The 26012-nt window shown below is 41.7% G+C and overlaps 2 protein-coding genes and 1 non-coding gene across 25 annotated transcripts in view; 1 reads left to right on the top strand and 2 right to left on the bottom strand.

Annotated features, from left to right (window-relative positions):
- Positions 1-3370, bottom strand: part of DDX50 (DExD-box helicase 50) — a 40974-nt gene extending 37604 nt beyond the window's left edge. For 14 of the 21 annotated variants that reach the window (XR_014828011.1, XR_014828013.1, XR_014828012.1 and 11 more), the window contains exon 1: positions 3199-3370. Coding sequence is in view for 4 of the 21 variants with exons in the window: in XM_005657388.4 (XP_005657445.1) it covers positions 3199-3288 (90 nt within the window). In the remaining 17 variants the exon portion in view is untranslated. Of the gene's footprint in view, positions 1-989; positions 1134-2389 lie in introns of all 21 variants that reach the window. The other 7 variants (XM_084997099.1, XM_084997104.1, XM_084997098.1 and 4 more) reach the window with 2 other exon arrangements.
- Positions 3371-7693: 4323 nt separating this feature from the next.
- STOX1 (storkhead box 1) overlaps positions 7694-26012 on the bottom strand; it is a 56943-nt gene continuing 38624 nt past the window's right edge. For 2 of the 3 annotated variants that reach the window (XM_084997091.1, XM_001928627.6), the window contains exons 2-4: positions 18919-19071; positions 14321-16673; positions 7694-9784 (exon numbers count right to left, since the gene is read on the bottom strand). In XM_084997091.1, the coding sequence (XP_084853217.1) occupies positions 9637-9784; positions 14321-16673; positions 18919-19071 (2654 nt within the window). In that variant the 3' untranslated portion in view covers positions 7694-9636. Of the gene's footprint in view, positions 9785-14320; positions 16674-18918; positions 19332-19907; positions 20275-26012 lie in introns of those variants that run through there. The other variant, XM_084997092.1, reaches the window with a different exon arrangement.
- LOC146396858 (small nucleolar RNA SNORA70) lies at positions 22012-22144 on the top strand. Its single transcript, XR_014828601.1, has one exon. It is a non-coding gene; the product is annotated as a small nucleolar RNA SNORA70 (small nucleolar RNA).

Genomic DNA, 26012 nt, shown 5'->3' with positions numbered 1-26012 from the left:
GCAACTTTAGCTTTAAAATGCCAAACTAGTGGCCAGTGTTTTAATATTTGCAGACAGTAAGAAATGATTAGGAAATTCAGCACTTCAAACGTGTCAAATGTTCAAAATAAATTAGATAGGGAGTTACCACTGTGGCGCAGCAGAAACGAATTCAACGAGGAAACATGAGGTTGAGGGTTCAATCCCTGGCCTTGCCAAGTCGGTTAAGGATCTGGTGTTGCCATGAGCTGTGGTGTAGGTTGCAGACAGCGGCTTGGATCTGGCATTGCTGTGGCTGTGGGGTAGGCCGGCAGCTGGAGCTGTGACTGGACTCTTAGCCTAGGAACCTCCATATGCTGTGGGTGCAGCCCTAAAAAAAGCAAAAGATAGAGAGATAAATAAATAAATAAATAAATTAGGTAGTAGTGACTAGTCTTGATAAAAACTGCCATTACCAAAATTTTCACTATGAATTACACATGTTTTTTTTTTTTTTTGGCCTCGCAGCATACAAAAGTTTCCAGGCCAGGGATCGCACCTGCGCCACAGCAGTGACAATGCCGGATTCTTAACCAGCTGAGCCACCAGGGAAATTCTGATTTATACAATTTTTAAAGAGTACTTTCATATACAATTTTCTCATCCATAAAATGAGTTGTTATAAAAACTGAATATATGAAAATGCTTTGTAAACATCAGAACACTACATTAATATGTCATACAGTTGCATGTTATACCATTTGATCTATAGTTAAGTGAGCTAGCCCGTATCTCCCCAAACCAATAGGTTCTATACAAAAACAAGACTATTTATAGAACCAGCCGTGGGCTTTGAATTACTTCTGGGCCTTGCACTTCACAGAGGTTCTGCAAAGTAAAATGAGACCTTTAGGTCCAAGCCCAGAAATATCCCAAGGTGATGAAATACAGTTTCACATCAGATTCACAGTGCTTGACAGACTCCATTTTCTTGGCTTCTGAGACACACAGTTTCCTCCTTATTCTCTTACCTCTATCTTCTTCAATGGTTCCTCTCTCTTCTTTAGTAGATGTTCCTTAAGTCTCTGTTCTCTATGTATACTTTCATACCATTTTCATGGCTTCAACACACACTTCCAGGCTTCCTTCCTCATTTGCACTCCAGTTCTGGGAACCTAAGACCCAGTTCCATATCTCAAGATATCCAAACCCAAAATCACCTTCATCTCAATGCCAGATCAGTATTTGACTGCTCTATTCTATCAGTTGGTACTCCAAACTGTTTCCATTTTTTTTTTTTTTTTTTTTTGCCTTTTCTAGGGCCACTCCTGCAGCATATGGAGTTTCCAGGCTAGGGGTCTAAACCAAGTTGTAGCCACCGGCCTACACCAGAGCCACAGCAACGCGGGATCAGAGCCACGCCTGCGACCTACACCACAGCTCACGGCAGATGGTTAACCCACTGAGCAAGGCCAGGGATCGAACCCGCAACCTCATGGTTCCTAGTCGGATTCGTTAACCACTGCGCCACGATAGGAACTCCTGTTTCCAAATCTTTAGTTATCTCTCATAATTAAAGGAAAATCAACAAGTACTTCTGGAGAAATTACAATGTGAAAACCACCAATTTACAAGATTATAGTGAAATGCAAGCATAGACAAAGATACTGTCTTTTCCCTCAAGAATCTTTGGGAAATATTTGGGAAAGATACACACAAGAAGACTGAACTAACTTTACAAGAAAGTACATAAGAGTTCCCATTGTGGCTCAGTGGTAATGAACCTAATATCCATGAGGATGTGGGTTTGATCCCTGGCCTTAGTGGGTTAAGGATCCGGTGTTGCTGTGGCTGTGGGGTAGGCCTGCAGCTACAGCTCCAATTCAACACCTAGCCAGAGAACTTCCATATGCCACAGGTGCAGCCCTAAAAAGACAAAAATAAAATAAAAATTTAAAAAACCTCACAAGGAAGTACATAAAGGCTAATTGTATGAGAAAGATAGCACTGGAAAAAGAATCCAAGGGGGAATGAGATTACTGTGTGTACAGTGGCGTGGTTTTAATAGGCATAAACTAAACCTTGATAGAGGGATAGGATTTGGATGCTAAAAGAAGACCAAGTATTTTAGAAGCAAAATTAAAATAACTGCTTGGTGATTTCACTTACATGACTTATCTAGAGCAGTCAGATTCAGAGACAGAAAGAATGGTAGATGCCAGGAGAGGGGGCAATGAGGAGCTGGTGTTTAACACACCCAGAGTTTGGGAGGATGAAGAAAATTCTGGAGATGAATGAAGATAATGGCTACAGAACAGTGTGAATGTGTTTAATGCTACAAAACTGTATATTTTAAAATGGTAAATTTTATGGTGTGTGTATTTTACCACAATAGAAAATACTAACTCCTTGGCTAGAATGGCAAGTTTACCTTGGTAATAAGGTCAGAAGAGTAGGTTCTCTGCTCTCTGGAACTATACAGCCATTCTTTTGTCAAATGTCAGCTTTCGAATTGCTTCTTTACCTTCTAAAGCTGTTTCCTTTTCTCTAGATTTCTTTCTTTCTTTTGAGGGGTGGAGCGGGAAGTCTCTACAACTCTTCTAACAGGCTCCTTGAGGGCAGGGACCACCGAGATGCCCAGCAAAGAGTCTAGCATAAATTAGGCTCAATAAATATTTGTGAATTGAATGAAAATACTATCAGAAAAGGCTATTAATAATACAACCCACACGATCTCCATCACAGCCAAATCCTGGCAACGTTGGCTGTGACACTTTTCTTCACTACTCCACTGACCCGTTATCAAGGTTTGTAAACCTAAGATCGCTTTCCCCAAGATTCTCGCATACAGGACAGGATGACGGAGAAGGAACACTTATTCAAAGCAATCATTTTTTCTTAATCATCTTCTAGACGGCCAACGAGAACCAAATGACAGGCCTCGCTGCTTAAGGAAGGAGAGGAAAGAAATAACAGATTCCACGATGAGAACTTGAGTCTGCCCATCTCGTAGGCGCCGATGAGAACGACTGGAGGACCACGGGAGGCCGGGCCGAAGCCCTTCTCCAGGTTAGGGGTGTGGCGGTGGGAATGGTCCCGGAGCGACCTCAGAGGTACGGGGGCAGCGCGAAGAGAGGCCCTCGGATGCTCCGACCGGGTTGTGACAGGCCATCGGGGAGACTCCCCTCCCCGCCCAAGCCGGCGCAGCCCAAAAGGAGGCGCGGCCCATCCTCAGCGCACCTTTTGCCTCTCCTTCCTTTGGCTCTCGGTCTCCTCCAAGGGTGCTTCCAGCTCCATAATGTCCCCCCAGAGAAGTTTCCCAGGCATCATTCGCCGCAGTCGCCTCCTCCTGGGCACGGTGGCCACAACCACCTACAGGCAGCGACAGCGTGAAAGGAAGAGGGGGCAGGGCGGCCGACCGGCCAGAGCCTTGCGTCACTTCCGGGACACGCACCGACCGGCGGGGGAAAATAATCCCGGATACTCTCGTTTTAAACGCTTCCCTTGCGACACAGTCTCCCAGCCAGTGAAAGCGAGCCTTCTCGATTGGTCCACCCTTGTTCTGAAGTGATTGGCTTCTAGAGTAAAACCCTGACCAATCTCTATAAAAGATGCGCAAACTGTTTAGTATAAAAAGTTCAGGTTTTCCCCCCTTCCCCTCCCCCACTCCTAATAGCTCTTCTCGGCTAAGTGGAGATGCTTCCGGGCTTCCCAGCATGCAATGCTGGGGCCGGAGAGCCCCTCGAGTGCAGCAGAGAGGGGCTCACGCCTTCCGCGGGTTGGCGGGAGAACCGATGAGGCGCGCCACGCTCGGCCTTGCCTCCCGCCGCCGGAAGCTGCAGGCATCAGCCCCACCCATTGCGGGGTGAGGCGTTAACGTCTAACGGCTTCGCGCGAGACTAGCGTCCCGGCGTTGGTGGGAAGGGGCGTCTTGGGGTCTGGAGTGGGCTAGGTGCGCTTGGGGTGAAGGCTAGGCCGTGTCAACCTTCTCTCAAGTCTTAAGTTTTAGTAAGGAAGTTGGCCCTTAGCTTACTGTAGATCCTTTCCACCCTCCCCATTTGCCATTAGAGGAAACTAATCCCCTAAGAGGGATTTACTTGTCTGTAGTCTCAGAGTTGGTGGCACAGTCGAGTAGGAAATCAGTCTTTTCTCTGCCACACCAGCCTGCAAGCTTTAAGGTTCCCAAAGCTGCTCCCATGAACATAGAATAATAAGTAGAAAAAAAACCTAAAGAAATTTAGAGAAAACAAGCCTGAATGTCACTGACAAATTGTTTATTTGCAGCGAATAAAAGGATTTTACTTACGGGGATAACTGCTCCTAAATTACAACTTTGAACAAAACTAGAAACCTTTTGATACTACAAGGGGCAAACTCCTTAGCATATACCTTTTTTTTTTAACATCATTGGTGCTGGATGGTTGGCTCCCTTTTCTGAGCTGTTTCTTTTTATCTCTTCATGATCTCTTCAACCAAGCTACTCTTTGAGTGAAAAGCAAGAAGTCAAATTGAGACGTAGGTGCAGGGGTATTTCACAAACCCCTTGACAGTATCCAGCACACCAGCCTTGTAACCTGAACATCAAATTTACCTCTTAGCAAAATTTCAGATTGCTACATGTCATGGAGTTTGGGAATTAGTCCTGAATAGCTGAAAGCACAAAGGTTAAGCTTGTAATTGCTACAGGCCTGCATAATTATGGATTGGCCTGAAGTCAAAGGTGATATGTCTATCTAAATGTTACCTTATGGATTCAGTACTATCAACAAATTGAGTATCAGTCAATGATAGTGAAAAATGCATCTCTCTCCCTAGATTATGAGACTAGCTAGGCATCTCTAGATCTGTGCTTTTTTAAAACATTTTTGTCCCACTCTCTCACACCCACTACCAATTCTATCACTGTGAAGTCTTTGTAGCCCTGCAACAGGCTGTGATGTACATAGAAAACACAGGAGTAGATGTGGCTAAGAATGTCACATGTATAAAATTGGGATAATAATAGAAATAAATGTTAGTATGTTGTTGAAAAGCACAGATGAAGTATATTTTAGCCTCTCAAGACTATTTTTAGCATTCGTTTTTATGTCAGAGGTCATACAGCATATCTGAAAAATGGACAAGACTGTACAAAACCCTACCTTCCTAAGCACCAAATTCATTGACTCAAAACTCTGGTTGCTGTCTATGTTAGGCAGGGCAATTGTATGTAAATTAAACTGAGTCATAAGTAACTTGACGAAACTGTAGCTTAGCTAAAATAGGGGTACCGCTAAATACATGTTCTCAATGGGTATAAACTTGAAAACTTTGGAATGGAGATGAGGAAATGAATAACTGTTTTTTTCACATTTGGTCCCTCTTTAAGTCTCAAGAGATTGATACTGATGATGAAATATACTGGGAGGAACATGAAGGTGTACCATAAATTATTAAAACGTACAAGTAACTAAAAATCTGCTCTTATTAGAAAAATCTTTGTTTTCTAAATATCTTGCCAGAATCACTGATACAATTTCTTTCTCAGTTTGTTAGGGTGCCTCATCTTTTGCTCTGTTGCAACGTCCTATAAAGATTTCCCTTGCCTCTGGTTTTAGATCATTAAACTCTATGACCTTAAAATATAGAAACAAGATGTCTATAAACTTGCCTCTCTCTGGTCATTCTCAAACCTAGAGGGCTAAATTTAATTTTTATTCCATAGTTAGAAAGTAAAAGGTAAAAAGAAACATTTTGAATCTGCATATCTATCTTACTTAACAAGAGGAATTGAGCCATCATTTTAAAATGTTATGACATGGAAATAATTTGAGATAGCTATAAATTGATTGAGAGATATTGGAGGTAGAGAGTGAGTGCTGAGACTACTAAGTAAGGAGAATATGAAAGAGGGACCAAGAAGGATATTTCTTCTATTGCTAGCCACATGACCTTGGCCAACTAAACTTTAAAACCCATTTTTTTGTTAGTAAAGTGGGGCAAAAATTCCTTCCCTGTTGGTAGCTGAGAGAAATATGGGGGATCCCCTGATATAACAGTACTAAAGAGACGATATACAGAGGTGCGTATATTCCTACCTTTAGCTCCAGGTTTTGACTGTGGAGACAGCTTTGAACTCATTTAGTGTGTGTATATTTACGTATGTATCTAGCTCCTAATTTAAATTATTTGGGAAAGCTTTTTAAATGTTTAACCTTTGGAAGGAGGTCTGTTTCTTTAATTACTAATTACTTTGTAGGTCCTTTGAATAACAGTGGATGAAAGGAATAGTCACAGAAAAGGGCACCATTCCCTGAGAAATGGAATCTGCTACTGCTGAAAAGGGAACATGCTTCTAAGGTTTCAAATGAGAGGCTAGCAAGATAGTCCTGAGTTTGTTTTTGATATATAACCATTCTTGTTTCATGACTCCCATGTCTCTCTTCTCCACTCCCCATCCCTTAAAAGCCTCAGGTAGCTATAGGATGGGTTCTCAAAATGCAGTTGATCCCAATCTTTTTACTGCTACCGCTCTTTCCATTGTTTTTTTTTTTTTTAATCACAAATGTGACACTTTGAAACATTCTGTCTGCTAAACTGCATTTAGTAATCACTGATTCATGATCATTCTTCTAATACACGAATAAGACACAACTGAAGCTTAGCAATGTCACGCCAGCATGTGATAGGGTTGCATTGCTGAGCAGGTGTAATTTCAGCCACTGGCAGAGAAACTGATGTTAGCAAGGGGTTAGACAAAGGGAATGTACAATTTCTATCAGGATTTTTCAAGTACTGAAAATGGTTTACACAAGCCAGCTACTCTCAAGGATTCTATGGGTCTGAGATCCCAGATGAAAAAGGATGAACAGGATCTCACATTATATGAATATCTGCAGTAAGCCCATGCTTCGCAGATTTTATTCCCATTTATAGTATAAGGCATTAACTGCCAAAGGCATAATATCTCCCCAGGCAACTCTGGATTTTTATTAGATACTTTCTATAATCATAATCTATAGGACTGAATCTTTTTTTTTTTTTGTCTTTTTGCCTTTTCTAGGGCTGCTTCCCACGGCATATGGAGGTTCCCAGGCTAGGGGTCGAATCCGAACTGTAGCCACCCAACTACACCAGAGCCACAGCAACTTGGGATCCAAGCCGCGTCTGTGACCTACACCACAGCTCACAGCAACGCCGGCTCCTTGACCTACTGAGCAAGGCCAGGGATCGAACCCGCAACCTCATGGTTCCTAGTTGGATTCGTTAACCACTGCGCCACGACGTGAACTCCGGACTGAATGTTTAAATGGAAGAATTCCAGATAACCTGGCAAAAACAGGGGACTTATATAGTAAGCCATGTTCTTTACTTATTAGGCAAGTTTTGTGAATAAGTATATAAAAATATACATACATATAACAATATTATGTGCCTCTGCATTGGCCACTTTCAGTAGATTATCGTCAAATCTTAAAACAATCCTATAAAGTAGATTTTCTTACTATCTTACTTTACAGATGAGAAAAACAAAAAAATCAGATAAGTTTTTAACTTTCTCCATCACACAGCTACCAAGGATTTAAAAACTTATCTGACTCCTAAGCTTGGGTTACCATGCCATTTCAAAAGAACAGTTTTCTCTTAGTGATAGCAATGGGAAAGAGAAATCAAGAACTAAAATTTCCACACGCAAAAATTATTAGTGGAAAAAATGTAAATCACCTCTCGTAGAGAATAATCTCCCAGACAACAATTTAAGAACATGTATATTCATCTTTAATATCTGTGGTCATATTTTGTATTTTGTAGAAGGCAAGTTTATCAATTTCATCATAGGCTTCATAATGCATCCAGTGGCAAAATTAGATGGATTTCATTGGTCCCTAGGTGTGGCTAGAGCCAGCCATAAAAGACTCTAGGTTCCTCACTGTATTAAGAAACTTGTCCAGGTCCAAGATCAAGACAGAGCTGTTGGTACTCCTTTTTCCAAGGATTGGCAGGGATAGGTATAGAAATGGAGAACTGGAAGCAACACCCAGGAATCTGTGTGAGCTCAGTATTTCAGAGGATCTTCAATGAATCTTTCACCATCTAGTTGTGGAAATACCTCTGCAACATACCCGTCAAGGGATCATCAAGCTTCTGCTTGAATGTCCTAAATGAGGGGAAGTTCATTACTTTACAAAACTGCCTATGTCATCTTCAGAGAGTTTTGTCTAATGGGAGGTTCTTCATACTGAGCTGAAATCTTTCTCCTAACTTCCATTCACTGATGCTGACTTCAAGCTATAACACCCCTTAAACCAGTGCCTCCCTCACATGGCTTTTCTATCCAGATTACCCTTCTGGGTACTTTGCTCAGGGTTTTGCATATCCTTGTGGCCACAGCTAATCTTGGAGTGCCACAGTACGTTGGTCAAGGCCCCTGAAAACCAACAGTCAGGAGTGAGTGATCCAAATACTATGAAACAGAGTGGCATATCTGGTCTTCTCTCTTCTGCAGTTTTGTTTGTTTGTTTGTTTGTTTTTTATTTTTATGGCCACACCTGTGGCATATGGAGGTTCCCAGGCCAAGGATGGAATCCAAGTCACAGCTGCAACCTATGCCTCACTGTTATCATGATGGTGACAGCTAGAAAGAAGCACTCTATTTAGTCATCCTTGAGATCTAAGGCTCTGACGATCCTTAGAAATCTCTTAAAAGAAACATCCCCTCAACTATAAGTTAGCATTAGCATCTACCCAACATGCTGAAACTAGTTTTGACTGCTCCATGTTCCCCAAACCCAAGAGAACTGACCATTCCACTACTTGGTCTGAAAAGGCCTGCCAGAAAAAATTCTGGCAAGAGTATGTAGGTCTTATCATGAACAGAAGGAATAGATCAAATGCAGATGGATTGTCTATCAGCCATCTTCCATCTCTTCTCTAAATCTGTAATTCAGAACTTCCCTTTCACTCACAAGCCTTTTTGCCACCATCTGCTTCCCTTTATCTCCACCATGTGAGAACATCCTAACTTCTCAAAGTCATTTTACAGAGACAGCCTCAAACATGGGGAGGACCCAAAGAGTCAAGCCATATGCCTGTTGCCATGGGTATTGTGGACACTATCGGTCAATCACAATGTGGAGCCATTTGTTCATGTTCAAGCTGGTCACAGAGAATATCTTTGGCAGCAATGATTGGATGAAAAGAATTCTTGTTGCAAAGTACCCATCTATATAAATTATTTTAATGATAAAAGACATTAGTTGCAAATGACCTATGCAACCCAAAAACATTATTTGCTGGGGTTTTGTGTTGAAATCAGGTGAGAGCCACTTAACATAAGAATTCAGTATTGATGTGGGTATGGAAATTCATTACTGGGTAGTAAATTAGCATCTATGTATTTGAGAAACTAATGAATGTCTATCTGATGATTTAAGTTAATTATACTTAATTGGAAGAAGACCAATGATTCCATGTTTAAATTGCAAACAATCTATACATTCCTAATAAACTTAAAGTAAAATAAGCTTTAAAAAAGCCAATGTCAAAAAAGGAAAAAAGCCAGAAACTACAACAAAATATATAATGAGATTAATAACATATGTGCTTGGCTTTAGAGAATTCTTATAAACTCAACTGATGAAGACATTCTATATTAATGCTGTACATTTTTACAAAAAGTTTCCAGAAGTAAAATAAAAATTAAACATTTATGACTGGAGTTAGTTGTAGTAAGGAATTGGATGTGAGTGTTTGATTGCTCTTTGTGCCTTCAAAATTCTGCAGGAAATTCTGTCTTCTTTTAAGTCCATCCAAAATGACTGAATTATTTGATGCCAGACTCTGTGTCCTAAAGATATTAAAAATAACAGAATTATTGCCTTAAAAAGGGCTTGTTATGGTTACCAAAGGGGAAACATGGGGCAGGGGATAAATTAGGAGTTTGGGATTAACATGTACACACCACTATATATAGAATAGATGACTAATGGGGGACCTGCTGTGGGGCACAGGGACCTCTACTCTGTATTCTGTGATAACCTGTATGGGAAGGGAGACTGAAAGGGAATGAATGTACGTGTATGTATGGCTGAATCTCTGCTGTGCAAGTGAAGCTTGCACAGAACTGTAAAGCAATTATACTCCAATAAAAAAAATAAAAAGAAAGGGGCCTCGATTTCTAAGCAAGGCATTACATCTTCATTTGTTACTTTGAAGCAATACATTTACTAACAGGAACTAACTTATCAAATAGGTGAACCTTTAAAAAGCTAATGTGTTCTTGAGAGTTCCCAGGTGGTCTAGCGCTTAGGACTGCGGTTAGGACAGTGCTTTCACTGCTGCAGCCAGGAATCAATCCCTGGTCTGGGAACTGAGGTCCCATATCAACCCACTGCAGGCAAAAGTGCTCTTTACATTTTAAAGGATTCCGAATAGTTTATATTTTCTGAACATCTGTTCTCAGATTCAGTATCAAATATATTCTAGTCAGAAACAGTGAGTTCCCTGAAAAACTCTTCTATACAACTGAAATGACCAATACCTTCTTGTGTAATTTCTTTATTTTCTGAAACATCATATGGAAGAGAAAAGCCAATTATAAATTTTCTTTTGTCTTTTTAGGGCTGCACCCTCGGCATATGGAGGTTCCCAGGCTAGGGGTCCAATTATAGCTGCTGCCGCCGGCCTACACCAGAGCCACAGCAACGCCAGATCTGAGCCATGTCTGCAACCTACACCACAGCTTACGGCGACATCGGATCCTTAACCCACTGAGCGAGGCCAGGGATTGAACCCACAACCTCATGGTTCCTAGTCGGATTTGTTTCTGCTGTGCCACGATGGAAACTCCATATAATACTTTTCATATTGACAGTGCTCCTTTCCTAGGAGCTGTAAACTATGTTAGTCCCTTACCTAACACATCTGCCTTGCTTCAGTCAAGTAACATGACTGGTTGGGCATTTTGTTTTGCTTTTTTTTTTTTTTTTTTTTTTTTTTTTTAAATAGCTGCACCTGCAGCATATGGAAGTTCCTGGGCTGTGGGTCAAATTGGAGCTGCAGCTGCTGGCCTAAGCCACAGCTACAGCAACACCAGATCCGAGCACATCTGCAACCTATGCTGCAGCTCACAGCAATGCTGGATCCTTAACCCACTCAGCAAGGCCAGGGATCTAACCTGCATCCTCCTGGATACTAGTTGGGTTCTCAACCCACTGAGTCACAATGGGAACCCTGGACATGTTGCTTTTGACACTCCCCTTCTCCTACCTTGCCTCTTCTCCCTCACTTGTCTATTACATTAAGGTATGTCTCAAAAATGTGTCCTTCATAAGTCTTTTCCACATAGACCATCCCTCTTGTTGGATTCAATTTGTTGATCTCCTCAACTAAACTGGAAGTTTCCTATAAATAACACCTTGTTCATCTTTGTTCTCTTAATCATTATAACAATTATGACACCTAGTTGATGTCCAAATGTTATCTTCCCACTCTTTTTTTTCTATAGATGTCTTTAATGATTATAGTTATGTCTTTCAAGAAAACATAAGCAACTTTTAAAAATTAAATTTCTTGGAGTTCCCATTGTGGCGCAGCGGAAACTAATCTGACTAGGAACCAAGAGGTTGGGAGTTTGATCCCTGGCCTCATCCAGTGGGTTAAGGATTTGGCATTGCTGTGAGCTGTGGTGTAGGTCACAGACAAGGCTCAGATCTGGTGTTGCTGGGGCTCTGGCGTAGGCCGGCAGCAACAGCTCCGATTCAACCCCTAGCCTGGGAACGTCCACATGCCATAGGTGTGGTCCTAAAAAGACAAAAATACCCCCAAAAAATTTAATTTCTCAAGGTTTCTCATAAATTCTCAATTGCTTATCAATTTATCTGTTTTATTTTTTTTTTCTTTTCAGCCACATCCTTGGTGTACAGAAATTCCCCAGCCAGGGATTGAAGCCTAGCCAGATCCTTGACCTACATCACAGCTGTGGCAACACTGGATCCTTAACCTATTGCAACCCAAACCTCAGCAGTGGCCAGAGCCGCTGCAGTGTATATGCCAGATCCTTAACCTGTGCAGTGGAAACTCCTGTTTTGGTTTTGGTTTTGGTTTCGCCAGAGAGAGAAAAAGGGGACCAATGGTCTATAGTTTTATACCACTGTTTACTGCAAAGACATGTTTTGATACTATAATGACTTAGTGTGAATTAAATTACTGTTTCAAGCAGAAAAATCTTATTCCCCAATAAAGTAGATAAGTTTAAAAAAATGTAGACTTTCAGGAATTTAGCCTAAGGAATGTCTGCAAACATTTATATAACTCAATGCAGATTGATTTATTATGGCAAAAAATTAGGAAGAGTCTAAATGTCAAAAGAAGGAAAATAATGGTTATGTGAATAACAAGGTCCACATAATAGAATACTAAGGAGCCATTTTTAAAAATGAGCTGGAGGGAGTTCCCACTGTGGCTAAGCAGTAACGAACCCAATTAGGATCCAGGAGGATGCAGATTTGATCCCTGGCCCCAATCCGTGGGGTAAGTAAGGATCTGGCACTGCTGCCAGCTATGATGTAGGTCGCAGATGAGGCTCAGGTCTGGTGTTGCTGTGGCTGTGGCGTAGGCCGGCAGCTGCAGCTCTTATTCCACTCCTAGCCTGGGAACTTCCATACGCTGTGGGTGCAGCCCTAAAAAAACCAAAAAAAAAAAAAAAAGAAAAGAAAAAGAGCTGGATATATATGTATTGATTGTAGGATAACCATGATAAGTTAGGTGAAAAAAGAAAGCTACACCTCTGTATGATTTGTTGTTAGAAAATGATTTATAGGAGTTCCCGTTGTGGCGCAGTGGTTAACGAATCCGACTGGGAAACATGAGGTTGCGGGTTCGATCCCTGCCCTTGCTCAGTGGATTAACGATCCGGCATTGCCGAGAGCTGTGGTGTAGGTCGCAGAAGCAGCTCAGATCTGGTGTTGCTATGGCTGTGGCGTAGGCCAGTGGCTACAGCTCCAATTAGACCCCTAGCCTGGGAAACTCCATATGCCACGGGAGCGGCCCGAGAAATGGCGAAAAGACAAAAAAAAAAAAAAAAAAGAAAGAGAAAAAGAAAATGATTTATAAATACACAGAAAAATGTCTGAAAAAAATATATTTCAAATTGTTAACAATGCTTTAGATCACCTCCATGGAATAGGAATGGAAAAGACTGGGGAATGAAAACTTCCAGTTATACTTTTTACACCTCTATATTACTTTATCATTGCAAAAGGAGATACACAGTAATTTTACATAATAAAAAAAGAATGAAGATATACACCAAATTTTAAGAATAATTTTTTTAGAAAACTAATAACATGGCAGAAAATATTCATTATATGCTGTTGAAAAAAACAAGATGCAAAACAGTAACTATAGTATGAGTTCAACAGACAAAATATACAGATCAGTATGTTCAGACTGAAGTGATACAAATAAAAAAGGATTCTCAAAAATAGATGGTAGGGTGATTATAGGTGTTTTTTAAAAAATTCGTTTCAGTACTTGTCAAATGTTTTATTATGACCAAATTACTTTTATAATCTGAGCAACGTTATATAAATAAATTGGCATGGAAAACAGTAGTGGAAAAAAGCCACGTCTCTATCTCAACCTGTGCAGAACCAGAAATATAAGTGAAAACTTCCAACTTTTGGTTCAGAAAGTGCTTGGTTTATGGACGTTCCTTCCTATTTTTAGAAGTAAAGCAAGATTTAGTGGTAGGGGAACAGTCAAACCTTGGTTCACATTAAAAATGAGCTCTCGAAATTCCCGTTATGGCACAAATCCAACTAGTATCCGTGAGGATGTGGGTTCAATCCCTGGCCATGCTCAGTGGGTTAAGGATCCAATGGATCTCTCATTGCAGTGGCTGTGGCATAGGCCTGCCACTAAAGCTCTGATTCGATCCCTAGCATGGGAACTTCCATGTGCCACACCTAAGGCCCTAAGAAGCAAATAATAACAATAATAATAAGGAATTCTATCCTATTAAGAGATTTTACTTTATAAAATGTATTCAGGAAAGGCTGGCAGAATTGTATCATTATGAAGTTTATTCAGGGAGTTCCTGTCATGGCTCAGTGGTAACGAATCTGACAAGTATTCACGAGGGCTCGGTTGGGTCCCGAGCCTTACTCAGTGGGTTAAGGATCCAGCGGATCCTGCACTGCTGTGGCTGTGGCTGTGGTGTAGGCCTGCAGCTACAGCTCTGATTCGACCCCTAGACCAAAAAAAAAAAGAGGAGATAATTGTTTTAAAGTTTACTGAGGAGTCTCCAACCAGGTAACTCAATATGCCCTTGATTTGAATAATTCCTGTGGGATTGTGACTAATCACTTTTCTGTGGACTTACCGTGGAGAATCTATTCCACTGTCTCCTGCCATGCTCTGATTTTCTGTTCCTTCCAAGTGACTGTGCTGAAGACCTGGAGCCAGCACTGGCGTCTGTGAAGTGGTGAAGAGTTCTAACTTTTGTGTGAACTGTTTCCTCATTTCCTGATTCTGAGCACTGTGATACCAGCTAGCTGGATTCTTTCCTGGGTCGCCAAGAGAGTCTTGTGGGATTTCAGTCTCAGAAGCAGCTTTTCTTGTGCTATAGTAATCAAATATACTCCCATCAGCAGGAGCTGAGGCCTGCACACATTTACCTATGCTGGGTTCCTCTTCATAGTTAAAACCAGACTGGGTCCCTGAATTGAGGACACAGCTTTCAGCAGAGAGATTAGGTTTTTGCCTTTCACTGGGGCTAGTGAGCAACCCAGTGGGCGTGTAATGTTCATTTCCTTTAAGCCCCTGAGGCTCAAATCTATGTGTGTTGCTACTGTACTCAGTCAGAGACCTTTCCGTCACCTTTTCTTTGCCTAAATGATTCCACTTGCTTCCCCCCGCAAAGGAAAACTGATCGTGGCCAGGCAGTATTTGAATTAAGTCATCATTCTCAGAAAAGTCATCCTCATCTAGATACAATGAACTGCAGGCCCCATCATCATTATCTGCTTCATTAGGATCCAAGGCCTCATCGTTGTCAGAAAGCCCTTCATTTTCTAAATTCATGGTCTCTGCTTCCTGGACCAATGCCTTTCTCAGGAGAGTTTCCTCTGAGTCTCTGTCTTGTCTCTTAGGTTGTTTCAAATGGTTTGCACCAACAGGGTAATCCAAAAGACCAAGATTTTGGAACTGGTGCATTGTTTCATCAACTACTCTACAAGCAGGGGATGCTTGGTCTAAAGAAGAGGAACCTCGGGATGGCAGGACATGCTGTGTTTCTGTTGTCTCTTCTAACGTGGCAAAGTGAGAATAACTTTCCCTCAAGACTTCAGGGATTGCTTCATTTTCTCCCCCATACATATCGTACCTCAACATGCTTTCTCTGAGGGAACAGCATTTACTATCATTCTGCAAAACACTACATTGAGAGTAATTGAAGGAGTGATCTCTGAAGTCATCACTGGTAGGTTTGACAGTGGAGTGATTCACATAAATGGATTCTGCTCTCAGTTGATCATGACATTGTTCCCCATATGGCTGTTTGGTTTCAGCTGAAAAGATTCTTGAGGAATCCACAGACCTGGACCTTTGGAAAGGTGTTCCCTCTGGTCCAGTCTGACTGGGTCCCAGATCACTGGTCTTCCGGATGTTGTATACTTTGGTTATTGGGCTCCCTCGGTGAGACAAGCCCTGGAAAGGATTACTGATTCGCTTTTTGTAGATCAAATGGGAATCTAGCACTGATGGATTCCCAGCAAGTGGTTTCTTAAGTACTGCTTCATTGGGGCTTTTAATTCTGGGGGTGGGCTGTGAAGCAGGGAGCTTGGGGTGTTTCTCCAGTCTAATGCTTCCTGGTTGAGGCCCACTTCTCTGACTCCTGGCTTTGTGTCTATCCCTATGTGAATGGCCCCGCCTCTGAGGTTTCACAGACAGGCCTTGTCTTTTCTTAACTCCCACTTTTGAAGGATATTTATGCCTGAGTGTCAGCACATCAGTGGAAGTACCCTGGCTATTATATTTTTTCTGTTCTTCATATTTTTGCATTAGGACGGTATGTTTGATTAAGTTGTCAACAGTCAGAATGGGATTAATTCGTTTGATTATCTCATGTTCTATGTCTCGAGGGATATTGTCCAAGTTATCTTCATCTCGAACAGGCCATTCTTCCGGTGGGAACTGGGCCGAGAAACTGCTGTGCTCTGTTCTGGATTTCTCCTTTCTGGATATACTGCGCCAGAAGAGGCTAAAGCCAAACTTCTTGGCCTTTTCTCTGTCTTTTGTGTATGGTAAAGGTTTGGTGCTCTCACAGATGTGATTATCCTCAGACACTGAAATGGCTTGATTCGGTACCAAAGATCTGGATTCCCCAAGACCTTTCTGGCATTTTCTAGTCACTTCTGCAGCAGCTGGTGGTTCCTGTACATCCTGAGTGCACACATCAGGGAAACACCGGCAGGAATGACAGTGGGAAATGGGGGTTGCACTTTCTTTTATGAACTCTGCACAGCTCTTCACATTCACTAGATACGTAACAGAAGTTGGCATCTGGGGACTTTCATCTGACATGATTCTCTTATTTTCTTGAGCGGTTGTGTTTGTGATGAAATAAGTCTGAGGAGTGACTATGAAGTATCCTTCTCCAGTGTGATAAATCTTCCTTTCTTTAATGAGAGTTCCCAGAGTGGTATAGAGAGTGTCTTGAGATGGAATTGCAATACCTAAAACAAACAAGCATTTTATGCTGAGAGATTCTGAAATAAGAAGCATTTTAATGAGTGAAATCAATAACTAAGAAATGACCACGCATTTGCTTGATGAACCCAGAGCTAATTGTAACACAATTGATATATGTAATTCAAACGCCAAAAAAGCATTAACAGTCCTCATAATTCAATTAAGGATCAGGAATATAATTTGGTCCACACAAAGACATATGGCTAGGTCAATGGTTAAGCAGAGAGAAAAATACGAGTTTACGCAACTAAAAACACCAAGTTAGACAACCTTATAAGTCTAAATTTTGACTAAGGGAAGCCTTCTTGAGAGCAAACATGGAAGCTTTTAAAAACCATACATTCAAAGCTTAAATCTTAGAAAGAATCTAAAGAGAAAAATGAGTGACCTTGCAGCGCAGTGGGTTAAGGATCCAGCTTTGGTACCACAGGAGTTTGGGTCACTGCTGTGGCATAGGTTCGATCCCTGGCTCGGAAACTTCCACATGCCACAGCATGGCCAAAAAGAAAAAGAAAAATGAAAACCAGTCTGTGCTTGGATGAGGGCAAACTACCTAACATCTGCTGATTTTTCAAACTGGAAAGGTAATAACTTTAAAAGAAATTCCCTTTCCAAATAGCAATGTTCAAAATCATATTTATCTTGTGGAAAACAATGTTTAAAAAGTGTGCAACACTGGAAGAAATACATCAATGTGTTAATATTGGTTTACTTTGAGTAGTGGTATGAAAGTGATTGCTTTCCTATACTTTCTGGATTTTCCACAATAAGCATATTTTATAATGGGAAAAATAAAAAATGCTCTTCTACATTCATGAATTGGGATATCATGTAGCTATGAAAAGAAGGAGACAGATTGATATACGCTTAAATGGGAAGATCTCAAGGAGTTCCCTGGTGGCTCAGTGGGTTAAGGACCCAGTGTTGTCACTGCTGTGACAAGGATTCATTCCCTAGCCTGGGAACTTCGCCATGCCGAGGGTATAGCAAAAAATTTTAAAAAGGAAAAACAGGAGTTCCCGTCGTGGCACAGTGGTTAACGAATCCGACTAGGAACCATGAGGTTGCGGGTTCGGTCCCTGCCCTTGCTCAGTGGGTTAACGATCTGGCGTTGCCGTGAACTGTGGTGTAGGTTGCAGACGCGGCTCGGATCCCGCGTTGCTGTGGCTCTGGCGTAGGCCGGTGGCTACAGCTCCGATTCAACCCCTAGCCTGGGAACCTCCATGTGCCGTGGGAGCGGCCCAAGAAATAGCAACAACAACAACAAAACAACAACAAAAAAGACAAAAGACAAAAAAAAAAAAAAAAAGAAAGAAAAAAAAGAAAAAACAACAACAATGAAAAAAGATTTTAAAAATATGTCTAAGTTAAAAAAGGAAAAGTGCAAAGAGAAAGTATAGAATGATCCAACTTATGTTATTTTAAAAGGATACATAGGAGTTCCCTGGTGGCCTTGAGGTTAAGGACCTGGCATTATCACCGTTGTGGCTTGGGTCACTGCTATAGTGAAGGTTTGATCCCTGGCCCGAGAACTTTTGCATGCCACAGGCAGGGCCAAAAAACAAACAAGCAAAAAAGATACATATATTCAAATACAATTTATGAATGTGAACATAAGAAACTATAACAAGACAAACTGTCACCTCTAGGAAGCAGCAATTTAAGAATAGGAGGTAGGGGGAGAAGATAAACCTTTTGTTTTTGGCTTTGCTCTCCTTTCTAGAGAGTCTGACTTATTTATTGCCATAAACATTGTTTTTGAAAAAAGTTCATCTGGAAAATAAAAGAAATACTCAGGAGTTTCCGTCGTGGCGCAGTGGACATGAATCCGACTAGGAACCATGAGGTTGCGGGTTCAATCCCTAGCCCCACTCAGTGGGTTAAGGATCCGGCACTGCCGTGAGCTGTGGTGTAGGTTGAAGACGCAGCTCGGATCCTGCGTTGCTGTGGCTGTGGTGTAGACCAGTGGCTACAGCTCCAATTGGACCCCCAGCCTCGGAACCTCCATATGCAGCAGGTGCAGCCCTAAAAAGACAAAAAAAAAAAAAAAAGAAAAAGAAATACTCATCACATTTGTTGATGCAGGCCGTTTTCTAGCAGGGCTCTAATATAGGGTTCTATAACAGAAAAAAATTGAGTATCACCCAGTCTATTTATGTGCTTAAGATCATTTATAAATAGAAACCAAACACATGCAATGAACTAATAGAAACAGACTTGTTACTCTACCTGGGTAATGTTTCATCAGATATTCCAATAGTGATCCCTGTGTTGCTACAATCTGAGCAGCATTCATATCAGATACAGCACAGCAAAGAACTTCAGCCAAAGGTATAAACTGAGATTGAGCTATTGGATTCATCTGCACTGGAAAGACATCACCTAAATTGGAGATTTGGAAAAGAAAAAGGGTGATAAATTAGATTTAGTATAAAATATTTGAGGGAGTTCCTGTCGTGGTGCAGTGGTTAACGAATCCAACTAGGAACCATGAGGCTGTGGGTTCAATCCCTGGCCTTGCTCAGTGGGTTAAGGAGCCGGCGTTGCTGTGAGCTGTGGTGTAGGTCGCAGATGCGGCTCGGATCCCGCGTTGCTATGGCTTGGTGTAGGCCAGCGACTACAGCTCCAATTGGACCCCTAGCCTGGGAACCTCCATATGCCGCGGGAGTGGCCCTAAAAAAGGGGAAAAAAAATTGGAATTAGTGAATCAAGAATAATTATAAAGACTGACTGGGAGGTAAATTGCTATTCATCAGTCTTTACTCAGTCTGTTAACATGAATGAACTGTGATTGAAACAACAGAAGAAAAAGGCTTACATCATGATATCCGCTTTTAAGAAGTCTAATATTTGTCACTACTTGATAAGCAATAGATAGTAGGTTTCCATGAGAAAGGTACAAAGTGCCAATGGAGTTCAGGTGAGACAATGCTTATACAGCAATTCACATCTTTCAAAGCACTTTGTTTTCATGTTAGCTACCTGAGATAGGCATGGACAGGATTATTATTTAAAATATAGGAGTTCCCATAGTGGCTCAGTGGAAATGAATCTGATTGGTATCTGTGAAGACGCAGGTTCATTCCCTGGCCTCTCTCAGTGGGTTAAGGATCTGGCATTGCTGTGAGCCGTGGTATAGGTTACAGATGAGGCTTGGATCCCGTGTTGCTGTGGCTGTGGTGTAGGCCGGCAGCTACAGCTCTGATTCAACCCCTAGCCTGGGAACCTTCATATGCCAAGGCAGTGGCCCTTAAAAAAAATACATACATATATATATACAGAGAGAGAGAGAGAGAGAGTGCACGCCATAAAAAGCTGATTTAATTGTCCCCAAGGCCTAAAAGCAAGTAATGTGACAGAAATATGTCTTCTGAGGAGTTTCATTGTGGCTCAGCAGTAATGAATCCCACTAGTGTGAAAGAGGACATGGGTTTGATCCCTGGCCTTGCTCAGTGGGTTAAGGATGCAGCGTTGCTGTGAGCTGTGGTGCAGGTCAGCAGCTACAGCTCTAATTCAAACCTAGCCTAGGAACTTTCATGTGCCCTGGGTGTGGCCCTAAAAAGACAAAAAAAAAAAAAAAAAAAAAAGAGAGAGAGAGAGAAATAAGTCTTCTGACTCCTAATCCAGTATTTTTGTCATTCCACACTTTCCTAATCAGAGTGATAAGGAAGCTTTGAAGAAGGAAAGTATGGAAGTGACTTCCAATTTGCAGGAATACATGGAGCATAATCATGGAAGGAGGGAAGATATATAAGAGCATGGATAGTTATCCTGGCTAGACAGAGCTCAAGGGTTGTATTAGACCAAAGTGGAAAATAAGGCTGGAATTGTAAGCTAGTCTGTATCGTTTTTCCTCTTTGCCAGTATATTAAATTGTTCTTCTTAATGTGCCATTAGTCACGCTGAGTTTTAGGTTCTGCTGGATAGCCAAGGGAACTCCCCTCACTTAATTGGAAATGAAGGACTAAGGCTCAGGAAAGCAATTTGGAAATCAACCAATAAAGATGAGAGCTGAGGAGTTCCCCTCCTGGCGCAGTGGTTAACAATCCGACTAGGAACCATGAGGCTGCAGGTTCCATCCCTAGCCTTGCTCAGTGGGTTAAGGATCTGGCGTTGCCGTGAGCTGTGGTGTAGGCTGCAGATGTGGCTGGAATCCCGCGTTGCTGTGGCTCTGGTGGAGGCCGGTGGCTACAGCTCCGGTTGGACCCCTAGCTTGGGAATCTCCATATGCTGCAGGAGCAGCCCTAGAAAAGGCAAAAAGACAAAAAAAAAAAAAAAAAAAAAAAAGAGAGAGAGCTGAAGCTAAGGAGTGAAATACATTCTTTTAACAGAAAGAGTAAAAAAGAGAGAGTCAAGAAACAGTTATATGAGGAACTATCTATATTTAAGAGATAGTAGAAATAGGGATCCACAAATGAGAGAAGGCACAGTAATGAGGATAGGAAGAGAGAACCAAGAGTATGAGAAGGGGAAAAAAAGATTTCCAAAAGAACAGCAAATCAACAGGGTCAATGTTTAAGAGAGAACAAAAAAGTTGAGGGAGGAGAAGAGGCAACTGGATTACTTGCTTGGAACAAGGTGACCACTGGAAACTTTCAAGAGAATTGTTTTCATGGGAAAGAACAGAAATTAAATGTCAGATTGAAAGAAAGGGAATGGGTGAAAAAAATCGAAGTTAATGGGTCTTCCCCCTAGAGCAAGATTTCTCATCTTTGGTACTTCTGACATTGGGGGCCAGATAAAGGGTGACCAATCATCCCAGTATACTCAGGAATGAAGGGTTTTCTGGGACACAGGGTTTTCAGTGCTATAAACAGAAAGCTGAAGGCAAACCAGGGTGGTTGATCACCCTAACTAGAGAATTATTTCCTGCGGCGGGGGTGGGGGTGGCTGTCTTGTGCATTGTAGGATATTTAGTAGCATCCTCAGCCTCTAGGTGCCAAGAGCATCTCCCACAGTTACAGCAACCAAAAGTGTCTCCAGACATTGCCAAATGTCTCTGAAAGGAAAGGGTTGGAGGTCAAAACTGCCCTAATTGTAAAGCACTGTTCTCAGACCATTTGTTGGAAAAATCTGATTGTGAAAGAGTAGAAAAAGAACCCAACCCAGAAAGGAGTATGATCAAATGAAGGTGAATGTATGTGTATGTTAAGATTTTCTTAAAAGAGCTCTCTACGTTTGGATACAAAAAGGGCTTAGTGGATATGATGAAAATGATTCTGGGAGGGAGAAGTCAGTCAGACAGCAAGATCCCAAATGAGGGCAAAGAGGAAAAAAACACATGCACAGGTAAAAGAACTTTCTTAGAAATGAGAAGGATATTTGCAGCCAATTAAGCTGACCAGTGCCCTTTTCCCCATGGGGGCCTGGTGTGCAATGGCTGCAAACAGCAGCCCCGGTAGTGTATGCACCCTGTTGCCTGTATAGGTTGCCCTAAGGGACCTTGGAGACAGCCCTTTCCAGTAGACATTCATGACTGGCATGCTGTCCCCAATACAGGCTCCAGACAGCTGCAGAACGAGGAGCATGTGATTGAGGCACTACGCAGAGCCAAGTTCAAGTTCCTTGGCCACCAGAAGATCCACATCTCTAAGAAGTGGGGATTTACTAAGTTCCACACAGATGAATTTGAAAACATGGTGGCAGAAAAGCGGCTTATCTCGGATGGCTGTGGGGTCAAATATATCCCTAATCTCAGCCCCCTGGACAAATGGTGGGCCCTGCACTCATGAGATCCTTGGTGGCATTGTCCCCTCCTTAACGCTCACCAATACATCCTACTTGCCTGTCAAAAAAAGAAGAAAAGAAAAAAAATGAGAAGGATATTAATTTATCTGAGACTTGAGACAATAGAGGGTGGCAGAAGACCAGAAATATATCAAGGCATAGAAGGAAAAAAACATTAGCATAAGAAGGTCATGTGATCTCCGCAAAGTTAGGGGGAAAGAAAATAGGAATGGGAGGAGGAAAAAAACGGAAATGCGGAGGTGAAGGGTAGAAAGGGAGTTTGAGGAGTTACTCTTAGAGCACGCTAGGAAATTTAAAAATTCATACAAAGATTACGCAGGAGCCTTGGGTCTCAAGGTGATTTAAGTGTGATTTCTGATTACAGATGAAGTAGCAATCTGGAATAGAAAAGGATAAGAGTCTAGGAGGCCAACAGTGCTTCTAAAACGTTAATGTGCATATGAGAATCACTAGGCGATTGTGCCAGTGTGCAGATTCTGATTCAGAAGATCTGAAACGGAGCCTATGATTCTGCATTTCTAACAAACTCCCAGGTGATGTCCATGCTGCAGGTCTGAGGTCTGCTCTTTGGAGTGGCAGCCCATTAGGGTGTTAATGATAGCAATGCTAAAGTTTGGCTACTTTTAAATATACTGGCTGGGTGTGAAGGTTGCAGCCAAAGCTGGTCAGAGGCTCATAGTACTCATTGTATCTGCAGCAGGAAACTGATAAGCAGCTGTTATTAAAGATCACACTGGCCTGTTTCCTTGTTTCCTTAAGCGTCTCTATTTAGCAAGTTGGGGCATCTTTGACCTTGGAAAGTCACAACACAGGGCAGAACTGCTGTCTGCTTTGGCAGCCTAGGGAAGGATCTTCTCTTGGCCTGCTTGGTGCTGTCTTACTGGGCGATGCCAAGATACCTATAGCATTCTGAGAAGCTAGAATGAATGGCTAATCAATTAGCATTTCAAAGAGTGGTGATAAGAGATGATGCTATGAAACTTATTGTTAAGAGGGGAACACTAACCTAAAATTCAAAATCCTCCTAGAAACTCTACCTCTGAGCTAAGAGTAATAAGCCTTTCTCCTTATCTTCATTCCCCTTTGCTTTTCTTTTTTCCCTCCACATCTGAGATTACTTTCTTCTCTTTCATCTCCCTCCTCAACCTGACAAAATACAGTATTAAATTGCCCTTTCACTCTTGTTTATGCTTCTTAAACATAACTCCATGTGCTTAATTTAAAACAAACCCTATTCCTCATCTTCCAAGACAGTCTAAGTGACTTTTTTTCTTGTATGTGATTGCCTGTCCCCACTTGATGTGGACTTAGAAGCCCTTAATTCAAAAAGGAGGGAAAAGTTCTCCTCTCCTAGAAAGATAAGGGCAAAACCTAAAAAGAATTTGCTCAACCACACTATATATACTCAAGCCTCATCTCAGCCCTAGCTTAAACCCAGTCACTTGGAACTTTGAGATTGGAGTTGGGGGAGTGAAGGCCAGAGACTTTTCGAGATGAGCGCAGCTAGAAACTCAGTACATGTCTGATGCTCTTGCTGCGCCCCCTGCCGGTGGCTGCCCATTTCTATGCAAATGAAAACAGAAAGCTGTCCTAGGGTCCAGTGAGGGATCCCCACTACGCCTTTAGGCTAGACCTGAAGATGCCCGTTTCCAGTTCAATCCTTAAGCTTGTTTCCTCTTTCATAGGAAAATGAATAGTCAAAATTGAATTTTTTATGGAACTGTGGGAAGGGGTGCATGGGCTGTTCCTGTACACTTCTTCACAATCTCCTGTATATCTATAACTACTTCCAAATAAAAGTTAAAGAAAATAGATTTTACAGAAAAGACTACTTTTTATTAACAAGCGGAAATGTATGAGAAACAGAATTTTTTCTTACATTTTAAAAATCCCAACTTTTTCTTAGAGTCCTAACATTGCCTGCCAAATCCAAAGACACTTTTAGAACTTTTATTCATAATTCTTACTGTAGTGTGGGGATGTTTATTTTAAAAGAGTAAACATATCTACTACCAACTAGAAAGACAACTGTCTTTTAGAGAACATGTTAAAATCGCATTTAACCTCTGCTTTGGAGCTCCCTCTAGACAAAGCCTAGAGAAAGTTTCTCAGTACATTTTCTTCACAGCCGTTGCTAAGATACGTCTTCAGGTGCATAAATCATCAAGAGTTCTTTTATGCAGGAAAGGAGAGCGAAGCCTGCCTGACATGAGAACATCTGTGATAAAAGCAAGAATCATTTTCCAGCTGCAGCCACAGTTTATTTCAGTTACTTTGGCACTTGGGTTTTGGAATGCAGTCACCCTTACAGTTTTCCACGAAAAAATTAAACTTTCAGTGGAGAAGATCCCCCTTATAGATGTAACTAGATTTCACAAGAAGAGAAGGCCAGCCCTTTGGCTTTATCCTCAGCAAGTATGGAGTGATTGAAAGGCACCCTTAAGTGCAGGCCTGCTGTGGACCTCTGACCCTTGAACTAAAGCAGGGATCAGAAGGCTAGAAGAGCCTGTGGGCCAGAGTAAACAGTTCACAACAACGTTCTCTCTGTTCACACAGTCTTATACTCTTAGGTGCTGCAGAAATGGGAGAAGTGTTTATACCGAAAGACTGGTTTCTCAAAAAATACCAACAAAGTAGAACCTGTCACATATAATGCCACCCTTTCTGTAAAGGACATTTTTATTGCTACCCTGCTGTATTCCTGAAAGATTCAGTTGGGGTGTGTGTATATATATATATATCTTCCTCATATCTTCCAAGATATGGGGTTATGTTATATGAGTTTTAAAACAATTATTCTTTAAAAGCCCACTTTTTCTAGGGAAGATAAAACAGTGTAAGGCAAATTAAACACACGTAGCATGTAGATGCCCAGACAGCAAATGAAAATAGGGTTCTCTTAACTACCAAAAGCAGATGATATCCAGTGAAGTCCAGGACAGTCTCCTCTGAGCTCAGGATCCTAAAACCGTGACTAGAACCAGCTTCCTGTGTGATGGACATAAGATCATACAACCTCAGGCAATCAATTTCCGCTCTGGCACCCAAGAGCTGTGGTCTAGAAGAGCCCCATGGCCAACAGGAGCAGAACCCCCTGGAAGCATGGCTTGTTCCTGGAGTTGGTGACAAAAGCTCAACAATAATCCAGCACAATCAAAGACCTCATCAAAACTCTGAGGAAAAAAGAGGTGGTTTCTTTATGTCAGGACACCAAGGCCTCCTCCACGGGCCTCAGGTTTTTTCCAACCTGAGGTTTCTAGCCTGGCTGTTTTCTAACAGCAAAGAAAAATGGCTGCAAGAGCTATTTCCTAGACAGTTCATGAGGCGTGAATACTCCTGCCCCAGTGTAGAAATAGCAAGAGGTACATTCAAGACAAATATGGACTGCCTTTTCACCAGACCCAGAGAAGGCAACCAGTAGAGACCAAGCAAACGATCTCCAGGAGCTGTGGTACTAGAGAAATCTTCAACCAGGGACACAGGATTCCTAAATCTGCATTCCAGTCAGTTGGAGTTTCAGTAAAATTACAAGCCTACACTTTGCACTCTCCAAGTGAGAAAGGGAGAACCAAAAT

This window comes from Sus scrofa, chromosome 14 (assembly GCF_054392235.1).
Source record: "Sus scrofa isolate SSC_HxYL_T2T_F1_AM1 chromosome 14, Sscrofa_HxYL_maternal_Yorkshire_Landrace_v2.0, whole genome shotgun sequence".
Classification (NCBI taxonomy): Eukaryota; Metazoa; Chordata; class Mammalia; order Artiodactyla; family Suidae; genus Sus; species Sus scrofa.
Note: the sequence above shows the minus strand (reverse complement) of the source record. Positions and strands in the feature narration are given on the sequence as shown.